The sequence below is a fragment of the Gastrolobium bilobum genome, unplaced genomic scaffold (genome assembly GCF_033153095.1).
Source record: "Gastrolobium bilobum isolate Gb01-03AN ecotype WA unplaced genomic scaffold, APGP_CSIRO_Gbil_v1 utg199481, whole genome shotgun sequence".
In the NCBI taxonomy this organism is placed as follows: Eukaryota; Viridiplantae; Streptophyta; class Magnoliopsida; order Fabales; family Fabaceae; genus Gastrolobium; species Gastrolobium bilobum.
In genome coordinates, this window is record NW_026896983.1 from 1 (window position 1) to 26,951 (window position 26,951).

Sequence of the window (26,951 nt, forward strand, 5' to 3'; positions counted from 1 at the left end):
TTGATTGTGGGTGCTCCACGGACGCGAAACGATGGGTGATGTGTAGGTCTTTCATTAGCTGCTGGAATTTCTTATCAGCAAACTGCGTTCCGTTATCAGTAACCACCTCGGCTGGAATTCCGAATCTTGAGATAATATTTCTTTCAAAGAATCTTTGCACTCGAGCCGAGGTGATCGTGGTGACTGGTTCTGCTTCTATCCACTTTGTGAAGTAATCCACAGCCACGATCAACCACTTGAGTTGTCCTTCAGCAGCTTTAAAAGGTCCTAGTAGATCCATTCCCCATTTGAAGAAGGGCCACGGGCCGAGATGGATTTCAGTTCTTCCGGTGGTGAAAGGATCAACTTGTCGTGCTTTTGACAGCTGTCACATTTCTTGACATGCTCTTTAGAGTCTGCCCCCATGGTTGGCCAGTAATAACCACCTCTGAGGGCTTTTCTGGCCAAGGCTTTACCACCCATATGGTGCCCATTTATCCCTTCATGGATCTCGGCAAGAACATACTCGGCTCCTTCCGAGTCCAAGCATTTTAGCATGGGATTATGTAGGCCCTTTCTGAATAGCTGGTCATTCACGATCGCATATTGGGTCGCATCTCGGACCAGCTTCCTGGCTTCCAGGCGATCCTCTGGCAGTATGCCTTTCTCCAAATAATCAACCAGAGGTTTTCTCCAGTCATTTACAGAGGTTACCACCATCACACAACTCGGCGTCGTTATGCTCTGCTGCACCACAGTTCTGTGATTCCCCGGATTTTTGGTGCTGGCTAACTTCGACAAGATGCCAGCTCGGCTATTCTCCCCTCGCGGGATGTGAGAAACCCGGACCTCATCAAAGTCGGCCATAATTTCCTGAACCCGGCTCAGGTATTTCATCAGTAGAGGACCTTTGGCTTGGTACTTTCCTTCTATCTGCGAGGTTACCAGCTGTGAATCGCTGAACATATGCACTTTCCTAACGCCGTGTTCTTTGGCCTGAATCAAACCAGCTATTAGGGCTTCATATTCAGCTTGATTATTGGAAGTTGGGAATCCCAGGTTCAGAGAATGCTCTATGGTCACTCCTTCTGGGCTTTCTAATATGATTTCAGCCCAACTTCCTCTAATGTTGGAAGATCCATCAACGTAGATCTTCCATGCATCCCCGTGTTCCTCATGCTCCGAGTTATGTGGTGTTAATTCCATTATGAAGTCGGCTAAGGCTTGTGCCTTGATTGCTTTCCGACTTTCATAAATAATGTCGTATTCACTGAGCTCTATTGCCCAGTTAGCCATTCTTCCTGCCAGGTCTGGTTTGTGCAACATTTGTCGAATAGGCTAGTTAGTCCTCACAATGATTTGATGGCCCTGGAAATACGGCCGCAACCTTCTAGCCGTGATTAATAGGGCAAAAGCCACTTTTCTAGCTTTTGATACCTGACCTCTGCACCTTGTAGTGCTATACTGACAAAGTAAATTGGCTCCTGGCCTTCGTTTGTTTCCTTGATCAGTACAACACTTATTGCTTCCTCCCCTACTGCCAAATACATAATTAAAACATCTCCTGTGTTTGGCTTTGAGAGGATCGGTGGAGTTGATAAACACTTTTTTATTTTTTCAAATGCGGCTTCGCACGCCGGGTTCCATCCGTCAGTTGCTTCTTTCTTTAAAAGTTTAAAGAATGGGAGGGCATGTTCTGCCGATTTCAGAAGGAACTGCGTTAGCGCCACTAAACGTCCGGTTAGCTGTTGAACCTCCTTTTTACTTCGAGGCACAATCATGTCAAGAACTGTCTTGCATTTATCCGGGTTTGCCTTAATTCCTCTATGGGTTAGCATGAAACCGAGAAATTTTCCAGCTGCCACCCCGAATGCGCACTTGACTGGGTTGAGACGGATGCGATACTTTATGATCTTTTGAAAGGTTTGCTCAAGATCCCGGACATGATTCATCATATCGAATGACTTCACGATCATATCATCTATATAAACTTCTACATTTTTCCCCAGCTAATCTTTAAAGACCTTATTCATCATTCTCTGGTAAGTTGCCCCTGAGTTTTTAAGCCCAAATGGCATCACATTGTAGCAATAGTTGGCATTTTCAGCAATGAAGGCCGTTTTTCCTGATCAGCTGGGTACATCGGGATCTGGTTGTATCCTGAATAGGCATCCATGAAAGACAACAGACGAAATCCAGCCGAATTATCCACCAGCTGATCTATGTTGGGCATAGGATAAGCGTCCTTTGGGCAAACTTTGTTTAAATCTGTGTAATCAGTATAGATTCTCCATTTCCCATTCGGTTTTTTCACTATGACCATATTAGCTAGCCACGTCGTGTACTGTATCTCTCGAATGAAACCGGCATCCAAGAGTTCTTTAACGTGCTCCTGTAGAATTTGTTGCCTTTCTGGTCCCAGTTTCCGTTTCTTCTACGAAACTGGCTTGGACCCCGGATAAGCTGCCAATTTGTGACAACAGAATGCGGGGTCGATGCCAGGGATTTCTGACGACTTCCACGCAAATACATCCGTGTTGCTTTTAAGAAAGTCGACCAAAATTTGCTTGATCTGGGGGTCTATGGCCTTACCAATGCGAGTAAACTGACCAGGCTCTACCCCCAGCGTTAGATCCTCGAGCTCTCCATCAGGTTCAGGTCTCGGCATTACTTCTTCTCTCATGTCGAGTTCAACCATGTGGACCGGTTTCTTAGATTGCTGAGGAATTAGATTCCTACTGGTTTTATCCCCCGGGTGAAGTCGGGGTGGGCTTGAACGTCCCCCTTCATTAATAATATCAAAGTAACAACCTCTGGATTCCTTCTGATCTCCACAAACAGTAATCATTTCATTCTTATTGCTCACCATTTTTAACTTCTGGTGTTTTGTAGAAACCAGCATGTCCCACTGATGTATGGTTGGCCTTCCCAGGATGATGTTGTATTCTGATGGGAAGTCAGCCACTATGAACCTAACCCGCTCTGATCTGAACACTTCTTTTGTTCCCAGGGTTAACCTGAGATCAATGTAACCTTTAAGAGGCGTATGTTCTCCGTTAAAGGCTACCAACGTCGTTCTGCAAGGTTTGAGGTCCTCTTCATCCAGGTTCATTTTCTTAAAAGCATCCCAGAGTATGATGTCGGCGCAACTTCCTGCATCCACGAAAATCTTCCTGACCCGGCAGTTCACTAGGGTCCCTGCGATTACCAGTCCGTCAACATGACCGGGCAGCACACCGCACATGTCTTCCTTGGTAAAGTATAACAGAGGTGGATCTGGCTTGGTTGAGTCTTCTTAGAACTTGGGACGATCACGAATGGAGAGTACCTCTTTCAAGTACTTTCTTCTAGCACTTACAGTATCTCCTCCACCTCCCAATGCTCCACTAATCACATTACAATCAAATTCCGCTTCGGGGAATTCGTCATAGTTGGGATCATTTTTCTAATTCTTATCCTGTCTGTTCTTCTTTTCAGTAGCGGGGCTTTTGCTTCGGTTCCTGTTCCCTAGCTTCCTTTTGTTCTTCTTGGAACCTTGAGTTTTTATCACATATTGACGTAATCTACCGTCTCTCACAAACTTCTCCTCCGCGTCTCGGAGATCCCAACACTGATCAGTGGTGTGACCTGGCCCATCATAAAAGGCACAGTACTTGGATTTATCTAATTCTCCTCTGTCAAATATGGGACGAGGTCTCTCCACCTTTTTCATCTCCGTCGTGGCTACTTCTCTCCAAATTTGAGAACGCGACGCATTCAAAGGTGTATACTTATCGTACCTTCCAATGTGTTCTCTCATGTCCGGGATCCGTTGGCGCTGATCTTTCTTCTTACTGTCAACTCGTTCTTTTCCCTTCGGGGGTGGACTCTTCCTTCTCGGGCTTGTTCTGTTGACTTCATCAGATTGCGCATTTGCAATCTCCATTTGTTCTAGTTCAAGGTATTTCTTCGAGCGAGTTCTAAACTCCTCCAATGTCTTTACTGGGTCCTTATAGACCGACTTGGCGAGTCTGGATCCGCCGTCCAGACCTGCAACAATGAGATGGACGTGGACATTCTCTTGCAACCCTGGGACCTGCAGCGCAGCGTCCTTGAACCGGTTAAGGTATTTTTGAAGGGTTTCTCCAGGTTGCTGTCGTATCTTTCCAAGAGCGAACTCAGACTTTGGATGCTTCTTGCTGGTTGCAAAGTTCAGCAAGAACTTCTGTCCGAACTCCTCGAAGGATCCGATGAAATTAGCAGGCAAGGTTGAAAACCATGCCTGCGCTGCCCCTGTCAATGTTACAGCGAATATTCGGGATATGAGAGGTTCATCAATTCCCCGAATATACATATCCGTGTCAAAGGCATCTATGTGCACCTGCGGATCTTGGCTCCCATCATATTTCGGTAAACGTACCGAGTCAAAGTCCTCTAGGAAGACAACATTTAGTATTTCAGTAGTGAATGGGCTATTATTATATTGCCCCCCGCTGTACTTCCTCCTATATCCGCCAGGTTCTACTCGTCCTCGGATGTTTTGAATATCCTGTTGATACTGAGCTCTAACCCGGTCCTCCTGACCGTCAGCATGTGCTTGATGATTTTGTGCATCCTGGCCATCAGTGACCTGGTGCCCCTGGTTTAGCAGGTTACCAGGGTTTTCTGCATGAGGAACTTGGTAAGATTGAGCCGGGTTTCTAGGTCCTTCTCGGCCATGGGCAGGCTGGCCTTCGAAATTGGTCATTCCTGGCGTAGTCCGCCGTGTTAATCGCCGCTCCAGGTCTTGCATCCCTCTGTTATTTTCTTCTCGAATAGCCCTGAAATCTTGTTGCCGTTGCAAGTTTGTATGTGTTTCCAACGCTGCTATTCTTTCCATAATTGCGTTTAATGCGTTGTTGGCCAACCGAGTATCTGGATCGGCCGATTGAGCGATGCGTGGAGCTAGATCGCCAGGATGCTGGGGAGGGTTGCTCCTTACTGGAGCTACATTCGCTGCAGCTCCCCCATTTCAGGGTGCCGGTGTTGAAGCGGTGTCCGAAACATCGTCTTCGACCTAGACATGATCGTAATCCACGTTGTTTCCGATCTGATTATGAGGCTGATTTATCTCCTCAATGACTGGATCCAACGACTGATTTTGGTTTCGGGGTAGCTGCTGGGTACTGCTCCTTGTCTGGATTGCCATCCCTTGTCAGATTTGGTGGGAACTTCAGATTCAAATTCAGAGAAAAGAATCCCCACAGACGGCGCCAATGTTCTGTCCTTGAGACAGAGATGTCTAGCCCAGTTAGGCTAGTACGTTAATATCGGATCTGATGCCCTCTCCAAGGTATCTATGAGGGAGATACCCTTGAGTCAAGGAGATCACTGTGCACAGAATACTATAATGGCGTTAGCCAATGGGGTATGTGTGTGTGCACAATGACAGCATAACAATGAGAGAAAGAATGTGTGTACCTTTAGGTTTTGCCTTGGTATTTATAGAGGTTACTTGTAGATAGTTTGGATAGCTATGCTGACACATCAAGTGGATAGCTGTCCTGATACACTAAGATTGGTAGGATTTGACTAGCATCAATCCATATCTTGGATTGCCCTTTGTTGGGCTTATTATTTAATCGGCCCATCATATGGGTCCATAACAAAAGCAAACATATAAAAATGCACTAACCTTTTCGGTAAACATTTCAAACATAAGAATTTCACTTTCATTCCACAACATAATAAGTAATGAACCAAACATTATCATAAGGATATGAAAACATACAAATATAATAATTATATGTATAATAAGCATTGTCCTTCGTCTTCTCTTTCATTATCTCTATTTCTTAAATTTTCAATATCTCACGTTAGAGAACATCGCCCTTTTTTGCAACCTCCATAAGGACGATGGAAAGTTCTCACATTTGGGAATTAGGTTTTTGACTATTCTTTGTGTGTGCAATAACCCAAAACACAATAGTTCAACAGACCTTTATATTCCATAATTATAGTCCTGTTATTCATTTGGTTTCATGATTGTTACTTTCAAGGGTTAAGTGTTTGTCCTTTTAAAGGAGACAAATTGTATCCTTTTAGTTTTTAACTCTATGTCTTACCGGTAAGACATAGTTATAACATGAAAAGTTATTTTTTTCTCTATCCACATCAGCGAAGTGACTGAGGAAATAGAAAACAAAGAAATTTTTCATATTATAATTATGTTTTACCGGTAAGATATAGTGTCAAAAACTAAAAGGATACAATCATGTGTCCTTTAAAAGGACAAACCTTTTTTCCTATTTTTAAATATTTGGTTTAGTTGGGCCCAAATTTTGAAATAGGTCAACTAATCATTTTTGTGATTAAGTTTAGAAGTCTTTCTTTTTTTTAAATAATAGGAGTAAGAATAAATAACATAACTTATTAGAATAAAGCAGAAAAAAAATATACACAAGATAAAAAATAAAAAAGGTAAAACATAAAAACAACTATACTATATATGTTCCTTATTATTTGTTTGCATTTAGATGATTAGTTATTACTTTGTATTGACTATTTGATTTTTTATTTAGGTGATGTCAAATTATAATTTTTACCTTAGTTAATTATAATTAATTACATAATATATATAATAAGTAAAAAAAAAAAAACAAGCAGGTGTATTGGCAGCGGCTGGCTTGAATATGGCTAAGCCATTGCTTATAGGTGTTAGAATAAAAAGACTGAAATGCCTCCTTCATAAAGGAAGGAACATGATGAAGACAAGGGTGTTTGGGTGTCTTTCATTTTCTATTTTCAAACATTAAGAACATTAATTACCCATTAACATATACTTGAACACACACAAAACACATTTGCTCACATATAGGGGTTATATTAATTAAATTTTTTTTTAAATATTTTTTTTACAGAATTAATAGGTACCTATTTATATTCTGAAAATTTTTAAAATAATTTTAAACAGTCCTGTGTATCTCTTCTACACGCAACCAATTCAATTATGTTCAAAATATGTGGTTGGAATATATATTTTTCTACTTAAGTGGAAAATAAATTTTAATTCTCCATTGGATTGACCTATTACTTTTTGAATTTTCTATAAATAAATTGTTTTTTTAATAACTCATTAATTAAAAGAAAATAAATATTACACTATTCTATTTATTATTTACAGTAATTTAAAAGGATTATCATGATAATGTTATAGCTTTTTAAATTATGGCTATTCGGTCTCATATTAGTTTACCAGCAAGTAGGGGTGCTAAACAAATCAGGGGGCCTTTGGCTCGGTACATGACGGCATGAGCTTACATGTCTAAAATTGGTTGTTGAGACCAGACTTGGACTTGTATAAAAGCTTGTTTAATAAAATGATCTCAGACTTTAATTCAAAAATTCGACCTTAAAGCCTCTCAGGCCTAGCATATTATTTTTTATTTATATTTATATTTTTTATACTACTTGTAATAGCCATCTCTTTCTCCTGAATTTATTTCACCCCATTTTATTGGTTAAACGGACTTTTTGAATGATTTTGTTTTATATTATGTTATTTGGATATAAATTGAATTTATGAATATTTATGAAATTATTAGTGTTGTTGATTGTATATTCTGTTTGTATAAATTTATATTGTCTTATTTTTTTAAACAGGCTAATAGGCTAAACAAAGCTTTTATTTTTTATAAATAAGCAAGGCCACAGACCGATAGTTATATTTATGGGTTTTATAATTCTCATTTGACATAAGAATTCAAATTTTCCTACACACCCTTCGATTTTCGTGCTGACATGGGTCCTACATATAATTTTTTCTAACACATGGGTCCCACATGCTTTTTATCTCTACAACATGAGAATTGAATTCTCATTTAACATGAGAAAATCAAACCCCTTTATTTATAACAGGTAACATGTTTGATTAGACTGACACATTTAAATACAGACTTAACCTTTTAAGACCAAAGCTCGGCTAGACCCGTTAACACCCCTGACAGCCAAGTCAATTAACTGCTTATTTGTCATGTGGAGTACTTTGCAGCTATTTCAACTATTAAGCATGTGATTTAAAACTGGTTAAACTTCTTGCCATTAGGTGATTTCAATCATGAAAAATATGTCCATTGGTAGATTATTTACAAGGTAAGAACTCAAGATTGCATTACAAATTATTTTAGGTGATGTGATTATTTGTCATCCAAAACGCAGAGTGGAAAACAGAAAAAACGAAACGTTTCTCTGAAAATCCCCAACGCAGAGTGATGAGAAGAATCCGCTTTCTGCTTCTGAAACGACCTTCTCCTTCAATAGCAGCGATCCACACTCCCTGTACCCTTCGACCTGAAACCCAACACAGCCACAAACACAATGCCAATTCTATCCCCACAGGAATACCATGCACCTTCTCCACCACATCACTCCCATACCCATTCCCTCGCCCGGAACTGGTGGAACCCTTCTGCGACCTCTCCGACGTCGTTTCCTCCACTCAGCAACTCCAACCTTCCCCATGGCTCACCCAAATCCTTAACCTCCTCGACGGTTCCCACTCCATGGAGTCCAACCTCGACACCTTCTGCCGAAACTTCCTCATCACACTCTCCCCTAACTTCGTCGCCCACGCGCTCCGCTCCCTCAAATCCCCCAACACCGCCACGCGCTTCTTCCATTGGGCTTCAAACCAGAACAATTACTCCCACACCCTCGACTGCTACGTTTCCCTCTTTCACGTCCTCCTCTCCGTCCCCACCGCCGCAGCATCACCGGAATTCCTCGACCTCTTCACGGAGATGCGGCGAAAGCAGCTCCCGATGACCGTCCACGCTGCGAATTCCCTCATCAAGAGCTTTGGCGGCGCGTGTTTAGTGGAGGAGTTGCTTTGGGTGTGGCGTGCAATGAAAGAGCACGGCATCGAACCCAGCCTCCACACCTACAACTTCCTCCTCAACGGCCTGGTGAATTCGGCACTCGTAGAATCCGCTGACCGGGTTTTCGTGGCGATGAAGGAGGGAAGGATGAAGCCAGATGTGGTTTCTTACAATACAATGATCAAAGGGTATTGCAAAGTTGGAAAAGCGCGCAAGGCATTGGAGATGGTTAGAGAGATGGAGGTTGAAAATGTGGAGCCTGATAAGGTTACTTATATGACAATTATGCAAGCTTGTTACACAGAAGGGGATGTTGATTGTTGTTTGAGTCTTTACCATGAGATGGATGATAAGGGATTAGAGGTTCCTTCTCATGCTTATAGTTTAGTGATATGTGGGTTGTGTAGGCAGGGGAAAGTTGTTGAAGGTTGTAATGTGTTTGAGACTATGATTTCGAGAGGTTGTAGAGTTAATAAGGCTGTATATACTGCTCTCATTGATTCTTATGCTAAGATTGGAAATATGGATGGGGCTTTAAGGTTGTTTGAGAGGATGAAGATGGATGGGATCGAGCCGGATGAGGTTACTTATGGAGCTGTTGTTAATGGTTTGTGTAAGAGTGGGAGGCTTGAGGAAGCCATGGGCTATTTCGAGTTTTGTAGGGTCAATGGTGTTGCGGTTAACGCCGTGTTTTATTCGAGTCTGATTGATGGGCTTGGAAAGGCAGGGAGAGTGGATGAAGCTGAGAGGCTGTTTGATGAAATGGAAGAGAAGGGATGCATGAGGGATTCATATTGCTACAATGCTCTCATTGATGGGTTGTGCAAGTGTGGGAGGATTGACGAAGGTCTGGCGTGGTTTAAGCAGATGGAGAGGGTAGGTTGTGAGCAGACTGTTTATACGTATACTATAATTATCAGTGAGCTCTTCAAAGAGCATAGGAATGAAGAGGCCTTAAAAATGTGGGACATGATGATTGACAAAGGTGTGACACCAAATGTTGCCTCTTTTAGGGCTCTTTCAATTGGACTGTGTCTTTCGGGTAAGGTTGCAAGAGCTTGCAAGGTTTTGGATGATCTTGCCCCCATGGGCATTGTTCTTGAAACTGCTTATGAAGATATGATTAATGTGTTGTGCAAAGCCAGTCGTGTGAAGGAAGCATGCAAATTGGCTGACGGGATTGTTGATAGGGGTAGAGAAATACCTGGAAGAATTCGTACTGTTCTGATTAATGCCTTGAGGAAAGCTGGTAATGCAGATTTGGCAATGAAGTTGATGCATAGCAAGATTGGTATTGGATATGATCGAATGCGTAGTGTTAAAAGGCGAGTGAAGTTCCAAACCCTTTTTGACAGTTGATTTTCTTTTTCTTTCAACTTGATATTGCACTTGAAAATTAGTGAAGGGCAAAGACAGGACGTGTATGGATTATGAAAGGGACGCCATTCTGGGTTTTGTTTCGTTGGTAAACTATAGAGTTGCTGTTTGCTCCAAGGTTGATCAATAAAGTATTAGTTGAATGTGTTGTAGACGGATAAATTCATGATCTAGTATTTTACCCCAAATGTGTGCTAATTCATGTGGAGTGATGCTTAATTAAATCTCTTCAGTAGGGCTGTTCAAAATATCCATATTATCCAAACCGAACTGAATCCAAACCGGTCCATACTTAAAAAACCATTTTTTCTAAAAACCGGTTTTGAACAAAAACCTCTTCTTACCTTGTAAAGCAGTTCAGTTACCTACTCTTTTACGAAGTGGATATGCACGGTTACCCAAACCAATTTCGTTTTTCTTTGAATTCAAAATTCCCATCCAAATCGTGAGCAATGAGATTTGTGAACCCTAACACTCACATTTTCATTCTTTGATTTCGACAAACCCTGACACTCCAAACTCCTTTCATTCTTCTTTCATCCTAATCTAACGAAGTGGATGAGCTTCTCTGATTTGATTTGCACCACTTTCGAGTCACAATCCCTAAGGTATGTTAGAACACTGTTTTATTTTGAGATACTTTGATTAACATTGTATGTTATACTGCATTTAACTTGATTTGCGTCTTCAACCTTGAACGTTTGCAGTCCTTGTGGAATGTTTGCCATCTTTTTTGCTATGTGAGAGGTAGTTGCCTGTGGTTGGTTCTGCTATGTAAGCATTGTGCTGGAAAAAAAAAACTACTCTCCGTTAAACTCGACTAGCGAGTGTTGGAGGAGGCAATCCTTGTACGTAGCCTTACCCTTGCATAATTGCAAAGAGGCTGTAATAGAAAAATCTTTCAGTCTAAGATTTTTGTTTACGTATGTGATACACATTTCCAGAGTACCTTCGTACATTCTTTGTTGCACTTGCTGGTGGGGAATCAACATTTGCATTTCTAAAGGTTAGAACTCATCACAATAACATTGCAAAGCATTTTAGTCTTTAGCCTGAAACTTCGCCTAGGAATCTAAGTGGGCTTTCAATTTTCTCATCTTTGCCTATGCTTACTTACAGACTAGCTCAAAGACTATCCGGGTTTATTAGCATTAATTTGCTTTTCTGGACCTTCTTAGCGATGCTTTGGAACTAACATGAGTTGCTTTTGAATAATGTTGTTCCCATCTAAGGTTTTAGAGAAACTAGAGAAGCAAACGCAATTACTTATTGTCGAAATTTTCATTTTAAATCTGCATTTCAAGTTGCCGTGAAAGTCTTCATTTCCATTACTATCTTCCATAATATAATCCTTCACACAGATACTTGAAAGTTGAAACCTTGCTCATGGCATTCATTTGACACTAAACAGAGAATATGGGATTTTTGGTGATGTAAAATTGGCAGGTAAAAATGGAATTATAGAATATCTTTAGATTTCTTGTTCTATCAATCACACCATTGGCATATCTTATTTATGATTATTATTCATTATTAATAATAAAATCTCAATGTGCCTTACATTATTCTTACGTCTATTCATGTGAAAATTTGCAATTTTGTTAAAAAAATATTCACAGGGGCAAGGATATATATTATCAAGCACAGGCTGTATTTGATTTGTCATTTGTGTGTGAACAACTTTTATTTTCCCACCTGGTATGTTCTTTTAGAGTTGCAATTTCCATACTCTTGTAATTTGCTAAGGTTGCACAAGAATAATACTATGCTCTTTTAACTGAGTCTGCCAATGTAACAAAGTTTGGTAAATGTTAATTAAACAAGAGCAGCATGACCACCTCCACAATAATATTCAAATCAGAGCTTGTGACATGCCTCTTCCTTTGCAGAACTGTGCCTTTCGTTGTGCATGTTATATCCTAGATTCCATTCCTGGAAATAGCTAGCTTGATAGTAAACGTCTAGCTCTGGCCCTTAAGAAGGTTATCTTTTCTTTTGTTCTATTAATGTTGGTTTTAGTTTTGTCTGGTTAACTTTCTTTACGAAGATCTGTTTCTGGGTTCTGATCTTATTTTACCACATAGTATGAGGTCTGAATGGCCAATTTGGATGCTTTTGGAATTAGGAAAAATGTTCAGATATGGCATACAATTATTCTTCCTTAATTTACTATTTTATGTTGGTTGTTTGATTTTGATGACTAAAGTCCTTTTTTGTTAATGCAGATTTCGATTTTGGGTGTTGAACTGTTGATATTTTGTCAGTTGAGTGAACAGTCTATGGAATGTATCTAATTGCTTGCTAGTTTCACTCCTCATATGGAACTTGGCTTGCTTGAAATTGATCTGTTTCTTTATCTTTCCTGATGTTGATCTTTCTTCATGGATTATTGGAATTCCACTCCCGATAGTACATATCTTGCAAGCTTATGGTTTAATTTTTTGTTTACGTTTGGTTGACTAATTTTTTTTTATTAATATTTACAAATTTGGCTAATATTATGCTCTTTTAATTGTTCAATGGTTGACTGATATTTACAAATTTGGCCATAGTAACCCAGTTCTTACTCTTATCTTTGAGTAACTCTAGAGCATCTATTTAAAATTACAGGAACCCAAAGGTACATTGAAGTTGTAGTTTTTGAATTACACATTTCCGTTCGAAACATGGTTTATGCAGGTTGTCTTTTCATTATTTTAACAGGTGGAAACCTTTGCACAAGCCCGGGATTGTCTTCTTCCTATGGGAATCACTTGTGAGAATGTTGCGCAGCGTTATGGTGTGACAAGGCAGGAGCAAGACCAGGCTGCTGTGAGCATGGCAAATGTATTTAATATGCTAAGAATTTATGAAAAGATTGCCAGGATGCATAAACTCAAAAGTTTTCAAATTTGTCATCAGATACTATTGAAGAATTTGTTGCTAGTGTTGGAATTCAGGGTCTAGCTTATGGGATCATGGTTGTTTGTCCTCTTTATATGCTCATACTTGGCTTCTATGAAGCACCGATATTCTTTAAATTTTTTTCCAACGTGTTGGATACGCATATCGACATTTCGTATCGAGAACTTATCGAAAACGTATCGAAAATGCAATGTCGGAATTGGTTGCTTGGCTTTAGTAATAAAATTACACCAAATATCATTTCAACATTATTTTTAAAAAGTAAAAAATAGAATAATAAAGAAAAATAACATAATTGTAAACTATAATTTTTTATTTTATTTTTCTAAGTAATTTTTCTTTTGAACTTTGGATTTGTGTTTAAGAAAAATAGAATAATAAATTCAATTTAAAATTCTTTTTGGTTTTCTGGAATAAAATGCTTTTATATATATATATATATATATATATATATATATATATATATATATATATTTTAAAATTGCAGTAAGGAAAATTCTTAGAGAATTAAAATCAGAAATAGCAAGAGATAAGATTGGGTAAAAATATTTAAAAAAATCAGGTTGAGCTTTCAGTTTACCCTTCCCACAACATTGAAAGAAATGCTAATTACACATTGATTAATTTTAGTTCCCAACGGATTACTTTTGTTGATTTTAATCTCTTAAAATCATTTTATCCACAACTTTTATTCACATATCTCTATGCTAAATGCAGTGAGGACTCTTGAATCACAAGTCCAGAGTTACATGGTAGGTTCCTTCATCTCTGAAGTGAATCCTCTTGAATAATCTCTAATTCAAGTCCATGTATTTAATGCATTTTCCAGAATCAGTCACCTCTCAATGACTTCTTCCTAATTAAACATCTAACATCGCACCTAAATGCAAAATGTTTAAACAACAAGCTTGAAAGAAATTAAAATTAAACAACAAGCTTGACATTAAACAATTGAAAATTAAAATTAAACTTCAACAATTAGCAAGCATTCAACACTGAGGTTCGGGTACCCTAGACCCACCCTTAAAAGGTTTAGCTTATACCCATAAGGGTTGAGCTACAAAAACAACAAACAAAAATTAAAAAGAAATTACAACTCAACTGAAAATTACTATGCAGAAGCTATAACCACAAAATAGCTCTGCTACAGTGTTCAGAAAAGAAATTAAAAACTAATCAAAAACAAAATTGAGGAAAAGAAGAAGACCAGAAAATAAGACGAAGCTATCCCCTGCATGGTGCTAATTGCTCCATTTATAGTGCGCCTTCTACACACGCATGGGCTTTGGGCCGTTCGTCAGCATCCACACACACTCCTCTTGCATAAATCGTGTGACCCCTTTTCGCACAATCACCTCCACAGTTTGCCACCCAAAAATTGTTTGCACATCCACCGCATGTAACAACTTCACCAAAAATGACAACTAAGACCTTGGTTCCTTCTCACACGATTTGGGTTAAGTGACGGGTTAGGAAAAATGATATGGTAAAAGAAAACAATATGAAATCTGGTTTGATGGCTCATGGTTTCAATGAAATTCGAGGTGAGGTGTGGTTATGGCTTGATGTAATGAAAGTGTGGATTTGGTGATCTGTAGTTAAGAGAGGGCTAACCCCTGGGTTACCTAAACCTGAAATAAGTGCTTCAAACGTGGGGTGAGATCTTTAAACAGAAATCTCAGTAAGGCAAGGGGTCCTCAAGGATTTCTCCACCCCAAGCTCACTTACATGTGCAATATAAGTTCTAAATGCAATATACAATATCAGTTCCAAAAGCAGTGCAATGCAACAGATAATCATGTCATGTGTGTCAAGATATTCTACTGGCCAGAGAAATGCAGGATTTATATACGTCTATTACCCACATTTAGTGCAAGATGCCACTTGCACCCACCCACAAAATCACCGTATTGTATGACGCCACATACTCAGGCTTACCGTCTAGATGGAACAACACATGCATATTATAAGGCCCTTGCACTTAACAGCTCAAAAGCATTTCAATTATCAAAACATGAAAACACATCATGCATAAAACCATTCCCCCATGGGGTATGGTGGAAACCAACAATGGAAAAACTGAGGACACGAAAGCTTACCTCTAACCAATCAATCCAATCCAAGGTCCATACCCGCTCAAAGTCCACACACAACACAATCACAATCTGTTTGGACCAACAATCAAATCAATATACATACTCTACAAGCATATGACATAAAGGCAACGCCTTCCTTTTACGTTTCATGTCTTTAGAGGAAATCCACTGCAAGCCATAAGCCCTAAATCACTAAGATTCTGACTTAGTTAATCATTACAGAAGTTCAACTTAATCAATCATGGGTCCATAAACCCATAATACAGTTCTGTCTGCACAGAAACGTCACTGTCTCGGAATTCCCATAATATCCGGATATTTGTCTGGGACATATCCGGATATCCATATCCGAATATCACAAGTCCCATATCCGGATATTTCCAACTCCATATCCGGATGTTTCGCGACAGAATGCAGTTTATGCATTTTGCGAGATATCTCTCCCAAAGTTCAACTTTTAACCCACTAGGACGTCCAAGCATGCATTTTTATACACTTTTAGGTTCATGACCAGGTTGGTTACTTATCTAACTCATTAACATGCCAAGAATCAACCTTTAAACAACTAAAACTCATGATCAAAGATGGTGAAGCTTACCTAAGCTTAAAACAGAACAAAGAGGTGCTCTTGGAGCTCTCACTTCAACTCCTAAGGTGCTGGCTTCAAAGTGCACGAAAATAGCACACCAAGAAGGGTCATTTCTCTTCAAAGATTACTTCTTGGAGCATAGACTACCAATAAAAAGGCTCCCTCCTCACCAAGACAAGAAGTCAGCTCACTCACTCTCACAAGACAGAAACCACACTAAGAAAAGATGCAACTTTCCCACTCACAATGATTGTTTCCATACACCCAAGGTGTTTTGATGAAGAGAAATGGAAGAAATGTGGCTTCTTTGATGAGTTCTCAAGAAGGAAGAGGGTGGAAAGCATGGGAGGCTCAAGGTTCAGAAGAGAGGCACGTAGAGTGTGAGATTTCTGACCTAGAAATCTGTGCCAAGGCCTTATATAGGCCACTTAAGTTTTAGTCGCACTGTATTAGCGCTAATAGCTACGCTTAGCATTTTAATTCCAAACTTAGGATTATGAACCTACTCCTTTTTCTAAGATTTGTCATATTTTTATTTTATTTTTTGCAGCACCTTTCCGGTACGCGCTCTTACTTAGCCGATATCATTCTGGCACCAGTTCTCATTATTTTGACTTGAAACTTGTTTTACTAGTTCTATATATTATTCTAGGAATATTCCCATACTTATAATAATTTTCCGGGATACTTTATCGGTACGCATTTATACCGAGGAGCAGAGCCGGTATCTGCACTTTTCGTCTGAAAAACGACTTTCAACATTCTTAACCACTTACCATAATTATTTAAGCCTTCTCATAATTATTAGGGTCAATTATGGAATTATCTCATAATTAATTAATTAAATTCCTAACTTAACGGTGCGGGTCCTTACAATAATCACAAAAAAATTGCCCTCTTCATCTTGAAGCTTAATTGTGCCTCACTTAATTATCCAGCATCAATTCAAATTCTGTCTCCTTTATCCCAAATCCTCACTAGGTTAGGCCTTTTTCACCAACTCACTTGCCTCTTATTTTAACTTCATTCTCTGGCTTATCATTTAAGCATTTAATTTCCATATGCTATTATCTCATTGCCCTCAATCCACTGAACAACTGTTGAATTCTTGTAAATCCTTCCTATATCCACTCTCCTAATTCTTCTTCAAACATGAACTAATCCTTTCATACTCAGACAAACAAATAAACAACAAACAACCATCTTATAAATCTAAAAACATCAACGACTCACCACCAAGCACAGCTCAGCAAATACCAACTAGAGATTTTTTTTTCTTTTTTATATATACAAAACAAAGAAAATTAAGCTAAATTTTTTTTAAAACAAGTGTCATCTATCTATACAGCATCAGACATCAAGCATCTAGCACAAAAAAATTTAAATCTAGATTTCACTCCCCCAAACTTAAGAGGAACAATGTCCTTACTGTTGCAGAAACAGGTTACCAAAAATAAAAATAAAAATTAGGAACAAAGTAACCTGGGCCAGAAGAGGTTCTGGCCTTATTCAGCATTCTCAGAGTATTCTCCATCCTTCTCTTCTTCTTTTTTTAGCAATTTTCTGCTGCACCATTTTCTTTTCACTCGTTTTTCTTGGTCTTCCTTTTCAACTTAATTGTGGGGGAGCACTTGAGAATTGAATCTTTTGATATGAAAAGTGTTGTCCAACTTTCCTCCAAACTTAGAATTGACTCACTGCAGTGGTGAATCAACTTACTCTCTCATTTGACACCTGTAAAACAATATCAATGTATTAAATTTTCCATTACTCTCTAATTTGAAAGCTATTTTGCAGACTATTTAAACTAACTTTAAGACAATAGGAAGCAAACATGCAAATAAAGGAGTCAAAGATAACACAACAGAAAAGAAAAACTAAAAAAATCTAACATGCTTAGTTTATAGTCTTTAGCTAGACTATTTGCTTCTTTTTCATGATCAGTTTCAATCAGGCACTCTTGGGAAGATAGAATCCTTCTCCCTATCATCTTCCTAGTAGTGTTTGACCCATTTTTCATCAACCTTGATTTTTCTACCATCTTGCTCAACTAGAGTTTCCACAGCTTCATGCAAAAAGACTTCAACAACTTGAAAGGAGCCTAACCATCTAGACTTTAGCTTCATAGGAACTAGCCTTAGTTGTGAATTAAAAGGTAGAGCTAGTTGCCCTGTATCCCACCACTTCATGATCTCTTTCTTCACAACCTTCTTCATTATTGGGTTCAACCTCCTCTGTTGTTCTTTAGAGCTGCTATTTTCCTTGGCTATTGATTTTTTCTTAACAACCAAGTCAACAATGTACAACATAGAGCACTCTTCAAACTCTTTTGGGTATTTCTTGGCTTTCAAAATCTTAAACTTTATTTGCTCCCCATTATCATTCATGGATAATTCCTTTTCTTTTACATCTATCACAACCCCACCAGTGGCTAAAAATGCTCTCCCCAAAATTGTTAGCACCTCCTTATCCTCCTCATAATCTAAAACTATGAAGTCAGCAGGTAGAATAAATTTATCTACCTTGACTAAAACATCTTCCAATTTACCTTCAGGATATACTAGGGAATTGTCTGCCATTTGTAAGGTGACATTTGTGGGGCTTGGCTCTCCTACTTTGAGCTTCTTAACGACACTCATGGTCATCAAATTAATGCTAGCACCTAATTCACATAGTGCTCTTCCTATGTATTGGTCACCTATGGTGCAAGGGATTGTAAAAATGCCTGGGTCTTCTAATTTGGGAGGTAACTTGCTCAGGGAGTATTTACTGCTCTCTTGAGTAAGAGCCATTGTTTCAAACTCTTCCAACCTTCTCTTTCTAGAAAGTATCTCCTTCATAAAATTCACATATGTGGGCATCTGCTCTAAGGCATCTACAAATGGAATATTGATGTGAAATTGTTTTAGGAGGTCAAAGAACTTTCTAAATTGAGTATCTTGCTTATGTTTTTGAAGCCTTTAGGGAAATGGTGGTGGAGATCTATTGGAGACAGCAGGTGTCTCAACATTAGGCTAAGAAGATTGGCTGTTTAAAGAAGCTTTTTTCTTTGAAGTAGCCTTTATTTCATTGCTATTTTCCTTGGCTATTGATTGATGTCCAGCTAATGTATTTTTAGCCTGGTGTGGGCTTTCTTTTTCCTTCTCTTGATGAAATGCTTCTTTTGCCCTTTTCTTTAATGTTGAAGGCCTGATTACAGCTTCAGGTTGGTTCACAGATCTGTCATTTCCCAATTCTATCATTTGACATTGTTCAACAGTGTTCCTCCTAGGCTCCTCAGTGTTGCTAGGTAAAGTGCCAAAAGGCCTAATGCTCAGTGTTTGCTAAATGACCTAACTGAGATTCTAAATTCCTAAGAGAAGCAGGAATACTCTGTACCACAGCCTCCAAACTGTTTTGTTTGGCTTTAGTCCTATTCAAAAATTCTCTAAATAGTGTTTCTTGATAAGAGGAAGGCTAGTCAGGTTGTTGGGTTTGAGGATATTGTGCAAGAGGTTGTTGCCTATGTGGCGCTGATATCCTTGAGATGGAAAAAATGGTCTGGGTTGGGCATTTGAGGGACCAGCTTGCTGTTCCTGCCGTTGAAAATGTTGGAAACCAATGTTTTGCCTCCAACCTGGATTAAATTTATTGGAAAAATTAGATTGATTCCTCTTGGGATTTCCAGTATACAAGGCCGATTCTGGGTTGGATGGGCAACTCTCAAACAAATGGGGCCCACTACAAAAGACGCATGACTCTTGGGGAATTGCTGAAACAGATTGGACTCGAGGTTGGAAAACTTAGTTTTTGACTAAGGTTGACAAGGCATCAAACTTATCAGACAAGGCTGTAATGGGGTCAACCTCATGCAAACCAGCTACTTTTCTTGGCTGAGACCTTTCAATGGGCCATTGGGAATAATTTTGAGTCATTTATTCTAACAGCTTATGGGCTTGATTAAAGGACCTAGACATAAACATCCTATTTGCAGCAGAATATGCTAAGGCTCTGTTTTGAAAGCTTAGACCATTGTAGAAGGTCTGTATCAAGGCCCAAGATGGTAACCCATGGTTTGGACACTGCTTAAGATGCAGTTTGAACCTTTCCCACACATCCACTAATGTCTCACCATCTTTCTGCATGAAATTGGTGATCTCACCTTTGGTCTGAACTATTTTATTGGATCAGAAAAATTTCATGATGAATTTTTCAGCTAGCTCATGCCAAGTTGTTATGGAGTTGGATGGAAGGGAGTTCAGCCATTCTTTGGCTTTGTCTGTGAGGGAATGAAGGAAAAGTTTCAATCTCAAAACATCATCTGAGATGGCTGGCCTCCTAAAGGTATTAGGAACTTCAATGAAGTTCCTAAGATGCTTGTGTGGGTTTTCTAAAAGTAACCAATGGTATTGCCCTATATTCTACAGCATGGTAAACATGATGGGTTCTAATTTGAAAGGCACTTCATTGACAGGTTGGACTATGCTTGGATCAAGTTCATCCAAGACGGGAATTGTAACACCCCGTGTATACCCGGTTTGTTAACATGTCATCGTATTAAGCCACGCTTAATTAAAAATGTGGAATATCTTTTTTTGTTCAATTATGACGTCATTAATATTAACCAAGTTGATTACTTAGTTCCTTTTCAAAACGTTACCTGTATGTAATTGCAATTCAACAACTAACTGAAATACCTCATAATATAAATGTGTATATACTCACGCATCTACAACACGTAGTCCAGAGAATATCCTGATTCATTATACAAGAAAAGTCAAAGCAAACAAATCATAATCACTGTGGCATGGACAATCCCAATGCTCACCAAATAAGGCAACATAGCCAACAAAGTCTCAGCTCAATAATCCACAAAATGAAGCTAATAGCATAATAGCAACAGACATAATCCAGTGATGTGCCTCTGGCATATGTAGTTTTCCAAGCTAAAAATGATAAGGATTAAGTCATAAAAGAGCAGTTTATTTACATATTTGCTTATTATGTTGACTTTTCCATTTCAATGATATTTCTCACCTATTTGTTGTGTTTATATAGGGAGAAAGAAAGAGAAAACGAAATTTCAAAAGACTGTTGGCGCGAATCTGCACGGGTTTTGGTTCTGAGCTGCACTAGATTTCCCTGGGCCACTTATTAGAGAAGTGGCGCGATTCCGCGCCATAGTGGCGCGATCCCGCGCCAGTTTGCGAGAAAAATCACTGTGTTCTGAAAAGGGAAATTTTGGAAGAAGCGAACCAGGATTATAAAAAGAACGCTGTGAGGGTTTATGGAGAACACTTTTTGACGATAGAGAAAAACAAGGATTCCAGAAGGAGGAGAGGAACAGAGGATTGTTCTTAGTCTTCTTGTTGTAATTACATTCTTTCATCTTTATCTTTTATAATTTTATGTCAGCCATGATCATGGTTGGCTAGTACTCTTTATTGTAGTTAGGGTCATAACCCATATGTGAACCCTTGTTACAACAGATTGATTTATAATTACTTTTTTATATATTTATATTTATCTCTACTCTGTGCGTAATTTCTATCTTCTTTGTTAGAATTGATCAACATAACAGTTGATGATAGTTTGAGGGTAAGAACCCTAGATAGGAATATTGAGGTTTTTGATCTTGAAAGGGAGTAGGATAACAATTTGTATGCGTGCTAGGAATAGACGTATATATTATTTCATATGTTTAATTTATCGTGCTCATTGCTTAATTTCACGAGAAACATCACAAGGAATTGAGGTTTCAATTGGGGTTAAAGGGTTAACCTTGCAAGGAATTGAGGGTTAGCTATTTAATATTTTTAGATGATAAATAATCTGAGTATTTATTTAAATGAGTATTTTAAATCAATCCAGAGTAAAATGTGGGATCATATGGTGAGTGCACTCTAGCTACAATGCCTTCTTATATTTTATAAAATCAATCTCTGTTTTATTTTTCACAACAAAAATCTAAAAATACGTTTTTATCTTAGTTCTTATTGTTACTCAAATCCACAATATTTTTCACATCTATTTGAATTCTTTCCCTCTTAAAAGGAACGATTATTTGATATTTGATCACAATCCCCGTGGAGACGATACTTTTCTTATCACTGTATTACTTGTGCGATCAGTACACTTGCCGGGTAGCATCAAGTTTTTGGCGCCGTTGCCGGAGACTGGCGTTTCTTATATCATATAATCTTGATCTTTAAGATTGGATTTTGTGAATATTTTTATTTTTATTTTATTTTTGTGTTATTTGAAAAGTGCTACTAATCTCTTTCATAAGTTGTATGCAAGGTAAAACAGCAGAATTTCTGTTTGATCTTGAAATTGCAAAGACCGAAAGGATAAATAGAAAACTCACTCAGAAAAAGCTTGAATTCAAAGAGTTTGGTACTCTATCTGAAGAGGCACAGGAGATACCAGTTGAATCACCAATCATGGCAGCAAATAATGATGAAGAAAATCCACTCATGGATACGATTCTTACTCCAGCTTTTAATAGGCCTAACTCAAGCATCGTCCAGCTGGTAATTGGTAACAATAATTGGGAGCTTAAGTCTTCCACTATTCAATTAGTGGAGAGAGCCCAGTTTGGAGGAGGGGAGAATGAAGATCCTCACAGATTCATAGACAGATTTCTCATGGTCTGTGACTCAACTAAACATCCTCAAGTGTGCAATGATGCAATCCGGTTGAGGTTGTTCCCTTTTGCTGTTAAAGGAAAGGCTCTTAGTTGGTTGGAAAGACAGCCTGCACGTAACATTCCTACATAGGATGATATGTCTCAAACGTTCTTTGCTGAATTCTTTTCTATAGAGAGATATAATCAGATGGTGAATGATATTACTAATTTCACTCAGTTAGAGGGTGAAACTATGTGTGCAGCTTGGAACAGATTCAAGGATTTAATGAGGAGGTGTCCTCATTATAACTTGACTACTGAAAATCAAGTGAGAATCTTTTTCAACGGTTGTACACCTGATATTCGGATGGTATTGAATAATGCAGCAGGTGGTACTATTAAATCCTTGAGAGCAAATAAGACTCTTGAGCTGATTGAGAGAATGGTCACCAATGAAAATGAAGGTTTGCCATCTAAGCCTAAGAGAGGTGTTGGGTGCTCAGAGGCTGTTGGATGAAAATATAGTATGGTGAAAACGTTCCTAGTTTACTAAGAAAGAACACAAGTGTTTTCTTAGTTTAACCCAAGTGCGCAAGTGCACACATCAAGTAATAAATGGGAATATTATGCCCAGATTATCGTTCCCACGAGGATAGAACTCTAATTAGTGTCTTATATTGTTTTATAAAGAATGTAAATGAAAAGAAAAGTTAGTAATTGACCTGTTTGGTCAAACGTTCCCTACTGTCTTGACAACGTTCCTCAAGGCCAGTAGGTTCAATCAGACAGCAAACAGTTCATCGCTTCGTTATGCATGTCAGCCTTCTTGTTTAGGGAAGGAACTGCAATATTCATGAGAGGTTTATGGATACAAGATTAAATAAAGAAAAATACAAAAAGTAATAACAATAGTCAAGAGACAACAGGGTGGATGGTTTGAAAAACAACAATAACAGAAGGAACAGATCCACTGCTCCATTCATAAATAATTATTTTCTCTACTCAGGACCCAACACTTAATTATTTGTTCCAGTTTCTTTTCTGCCAACGTCTGATTCCTCAGCTTATGGACTAGATGGCTCACAAGTTTCCATATTCCTATGGCTCCCTTGACTCCAACAGGTACTTAGTGCAGAACCTTAAAGTGAATGAAGTGGCCCCTTATTCCTAAGGCAACCAGCAATACTGTTTCCACAGTACTGTCTTCCCCCTCTGGTTAAGCTATCTGAAATTCCTTCCTTATGGAAGATCCTTTCTCAGTATGTGTTCGATTTCCAAAGATACACAATGAAGATAGCACACTTAACCAGAGAAACGCAAAAGCTATAATACAATAGCTTTGAAAATAACTTTTTAAGAACTTTGCAGTTTTTCCATTCCACAGATAGTTTAGCCCATGGCTACTAGTTTAAACATAATTATTCCAAACTGAAGTCCCATAGACCCGAGATTCAGTTCAGAGATAACGAGTGGAAATGATAGAAATAACACTTGTATTTAAATGAAAACAAATTGCTTACAACAAAATGAAAAGTGGAGAAGATGGTTCTTGCTCGTGAGGAGTCTCAAGTGGGTGATATAGAAAGAAGAAGAAGTGTCGTCACTTAACTAAAGTTAAAACTGTACAAACAAAAACTACGAAAATAAAATAAGTGATCTCTTCTTAAGGAATTCAATCCCTTAGGAATTCGATGGATGTCTTCGTGTTGGAACGTCCTATTTATAGGTAGAAGAGTGAATGAAAAACTTGTAAATCCTTTGGAGTTAGTTTCTTGACTGCATGAAAGGGGCGGTGTGAACAATGCTTTGTGGGGCGCACATGGTTGGATGGACGGTTTTTGCTGAGATTTGTCTTTCCTTCTGAACCTCCTATGCCTTGCTTTCCTTTTCGGCCAATAAGAACCGTTTATTCCCTGTTGTGCACCTTTCTCCTTGGTTGAGTGTTGCCCACTTGTGCTTAATTGGAAACTTCTTTTCGCCGTTTTCTGAAAAGTGGTCAGAAAGATTGAGTGAGTGAAGTAGGTGTATTTAATGTCCCAAATCCGTTCTCCTTTTGATATAGTTTCCAAAGATTACGTCACCTTCCGTTCCCCACTATGTTTTTGTGATAAAGATATAAAACATGTGTTTTTAGTGCTAAAGTTGCTCATCAGGTGAGAGAACGAATGGTATTTTGCCATCAAAATGGGCTTAGATGGGCACAGATTTTTGCCCCATCAAACACCCCAAAACTAAACTGTTGGTTGTCCTCAAACAACTCAGAAATAGTGGCTTAGGCTGCTCAATTTCAAAGAATAGCTCAACTTCAGAAACTTGAGCCAGTAAGTAATCATAAACTTCTTCAAAGATTGAACTACTTTTCATAGGTAATGAGTAGAAAGAATTTGTTCCCAGATAAGTGATGACTGCTGATCTTCTGTCTCACTATCACTCAGGGTTGGTGTTTCTCTGTCCATTCCTGGATGTAATTCTTCAAACTTGCTTATCTGCTGCTTCCCCAAGAAGTGCAGGTGTCTTCCATGTCAAGGATCTTTGTGAAAGGGATTCATGGAAGGGTTTTAAAAGTGGAATGGTCACAAGTTTTGAGTCAAGGAACGTGCTTCAAATTTTTTGTTCCAGAGCTGGACTTTTCTGTTTGAGGGAACACCTTTCCTTTTATACCTTGTTTCTCCTTTTGGAGGAAGCTTTTCTGGTATTTTCTTCTGAATTCTTTTGAATGGTTGTCCCCATTTTTTTCTTTGTTTTCTTTCTTTCTGTGCTTTGTGCTCATTTCGAATTTGTTCCTTGCTCATTTTTGTTGACTTGTGAGTGAATGTGAGTATGTGGGATAAAGTTGTGGTGTGAATGAGAACAGAAGTGTTTGGATGATTGTGAGAGGGTTAGTGTTTGGTGGTTTGATCCCTGTTAGCGAAATTCATCTATTGTTCAGCAGTACTTACAGCATCAAGGCAAGTTTAGAAGTTTCATTGTGGTGACACCTCAGGAACGCTCTCACGAGTAAGTGTTTGGCATTTTTCGTTCCTTACCAGTTTTAGTTCACACAGATCAGCCTTCTTCAAAAATCAGAAGATTAAATTCATTTTGCCTTTCCTATGTCAAGCATTCAGAGTAAGAACTAGAATGATTACTCAGTGACTTTGTGTTTCATGCCATTAGTCATTCAAAGTTTCACAGCCATAGTACTGTAAGTGATATGCATGCTCCAAACAGTTTGATTAAAAAAAAGATTTTTCTATTTCAAAAAGAAAGGCATTAAAAATTACACTAGGGAACAGAAAGGGAAATAAAAGGAAATAACAGAAAGCAATAAAAAATACAAAAAATAAAGAAAATAGGAGGGTCCTTCTCCTTTTCACTAGGGCCTTCTCTTGCCCAACTCAGAATTCTCCTTCTTAGCATCCAGCTCCTCCTGTGTGGGTGGTCTCCTGCTGAGCTATTCTCTTAATCTTCTTACTTCAGCTGCAGGGAGCCACTTCTCAACATCCTTCAGTAGATTGCTGATCACAGTAGTGAGGTGCACAATGGTGGATCTCATCATTATCCTACCATTGTGGAAGTACACCAGCTGCCCTTCCATATCCAGCACTCTGTGCTCCAACTGAGTGATTTTCCCCTCCAGATATGTACCAAAAGCTTTGAGAGCTTCTTTGGTTTCTATTCGTTCTTGTGTGTTCTTAAGGAAGAGTTTCTTTAGCTGTATTTCAACTCTGGTGTTGTGCAGGGAGTAAGCAAGTTGCAGGGATTCAGATGCTTTCTTGATTTCGTCCCTGACAGCTTGCAAGGTTGGTGCAGATGGTGCAGTCCTGATGCTGCTGATGCTGTCTCTGATGGTGTTCAAGAGCTGCTCCCTTTTTGTTCTCTGTTGTTACTGGAATTTGTTGACAGCAGAAGAGAGTTGATCCATTCCGTTCCTAAGAGCCCTCAGCTCTTCAGTGGTGGCAGTCATGTTGATCTAAGGAACGGATGGAGTCTCAGGCAGCAACTTTTCCATCTTTTCCCCCAACATTTCAAACAGTTCAGCAATCCCTATCTGGGATTTTCTCCTTGAGCCAATGGGGATTGCTGGAATAGGGGAAGATGGCTTCTTCTTCTTCTGGTTGATGTTGCCAGAAGCTGGAGGTTCTTCAGGTGCTTGCTTGACAGCAACCTCTTGTGTTTTTGAGGAAGAGGGGGCGGTTGTTGTTTGTTCCTCCATCAGTAGAGGGACTTCTATGCCCTCCTCTTCTTCCAGAGCCCTTGCTATGGCCTCGTCCCCAGAAGTATCAGGACAGATGATGAGACAAGAGATGGGACCTCTCAGGCCGAGTTGCCTGTGAACAGTTGGCTTTTTCTTTCTAGGGGACCTCTCAGGCCGAGTTGCCTCTTGCTCAGCCACCTGTTCTTCTGCAGCAGGTGCTGTGGCTGTTTCTTTTGTTCCCTCTCCTTCTTGTTGCCTAGGAGAGGGTTGTTGCATCACTGGTGGTGGTGAAGAATGAGCAGGTGATAGTGGAGGGGACGAAACGTCAGTCCTGATGAAGTAGGAGAGCTACTTGGGGATGGATCCCTAGCAGCTGGTGTGGATTTAG

The 26,951-nt window shown here is 39.0% G+C and overlaps 1 protein-coding gene and 2 non-coding genes across 7 annotated transcripts; 2 read left to right on the forward strand and 1 right to left on the reverse strand.

The window, feature by feature from the left end:
- Window positions 1-8,142: 8,142 nt before the first annotated feature.
- LOC133303208 (pentatricopeptide repeat-containing protein At1g03560, mitochondrial) lies at window positions 8,143-13,139 on the forward strand. 5 transcript variants are annotated; one of them, XM_061503088.1, is made up of 3 exons: window positions 8,143-10,798; window positions 10,898-11,888; window positions 12,894-13,139. In XM_061503088.1, exon 1 carries the CDS (start codon window positions 8,208-8,210, stop codon window positions 10,170-10,172), a length of 1,965 nt encoding a protein of 654 aa, XP_061359072.1. In that variant the 5' UTR covers window positions 8,143-8,207; the 3' UTR covers window positions 10,173-10,798; window positions 10,898-11,888; window positions 12,894-13,139. The 5 variants fall into 5 exon arrangements, with proteins under 5 accessions (XP_061359072.1, XP_061359073.1, XP_061359071.1 ...); XM_061503089.1 differs by lacking the exon at window positions 12,894-13,139 and having other exon boundaries at window positions 10,898-11,636; window positions 11,810-11,991; XM_061503087.1 differs by lacking the exon at window positions 12,894-13,139 and having other exon boundaries at window positions 10,898-11,038; window positions 11,135-11,991.
- A 6,684-nt stretch (window positions 13,140-19,823) lies between these two features.
- On the forward strand, window positions 19,824-19,929 carry LOC133303210 (small nucleolar RNA R71). The gene has a single exon (XR_009750439.1). It is a non-coding gene; the product is annotated as a small nucleolar RNA R71 (small nucleolar RNA).
- A 2,663-nt stretch (window positions 19,930-22,592) lies between these two features.
- Window positions 22,593-22,698, reverse strand: LOC133303211 (small nucleolar RNA R71). Its single transcript, XR_009750440.1, has one exon. It is a non-coding gene; the product is annotated as a small nucleolar RNA R71 (small nucleolar RNA).
- Window positions 22,699-26,951: the final 4,253 nt, after the last annotated feature.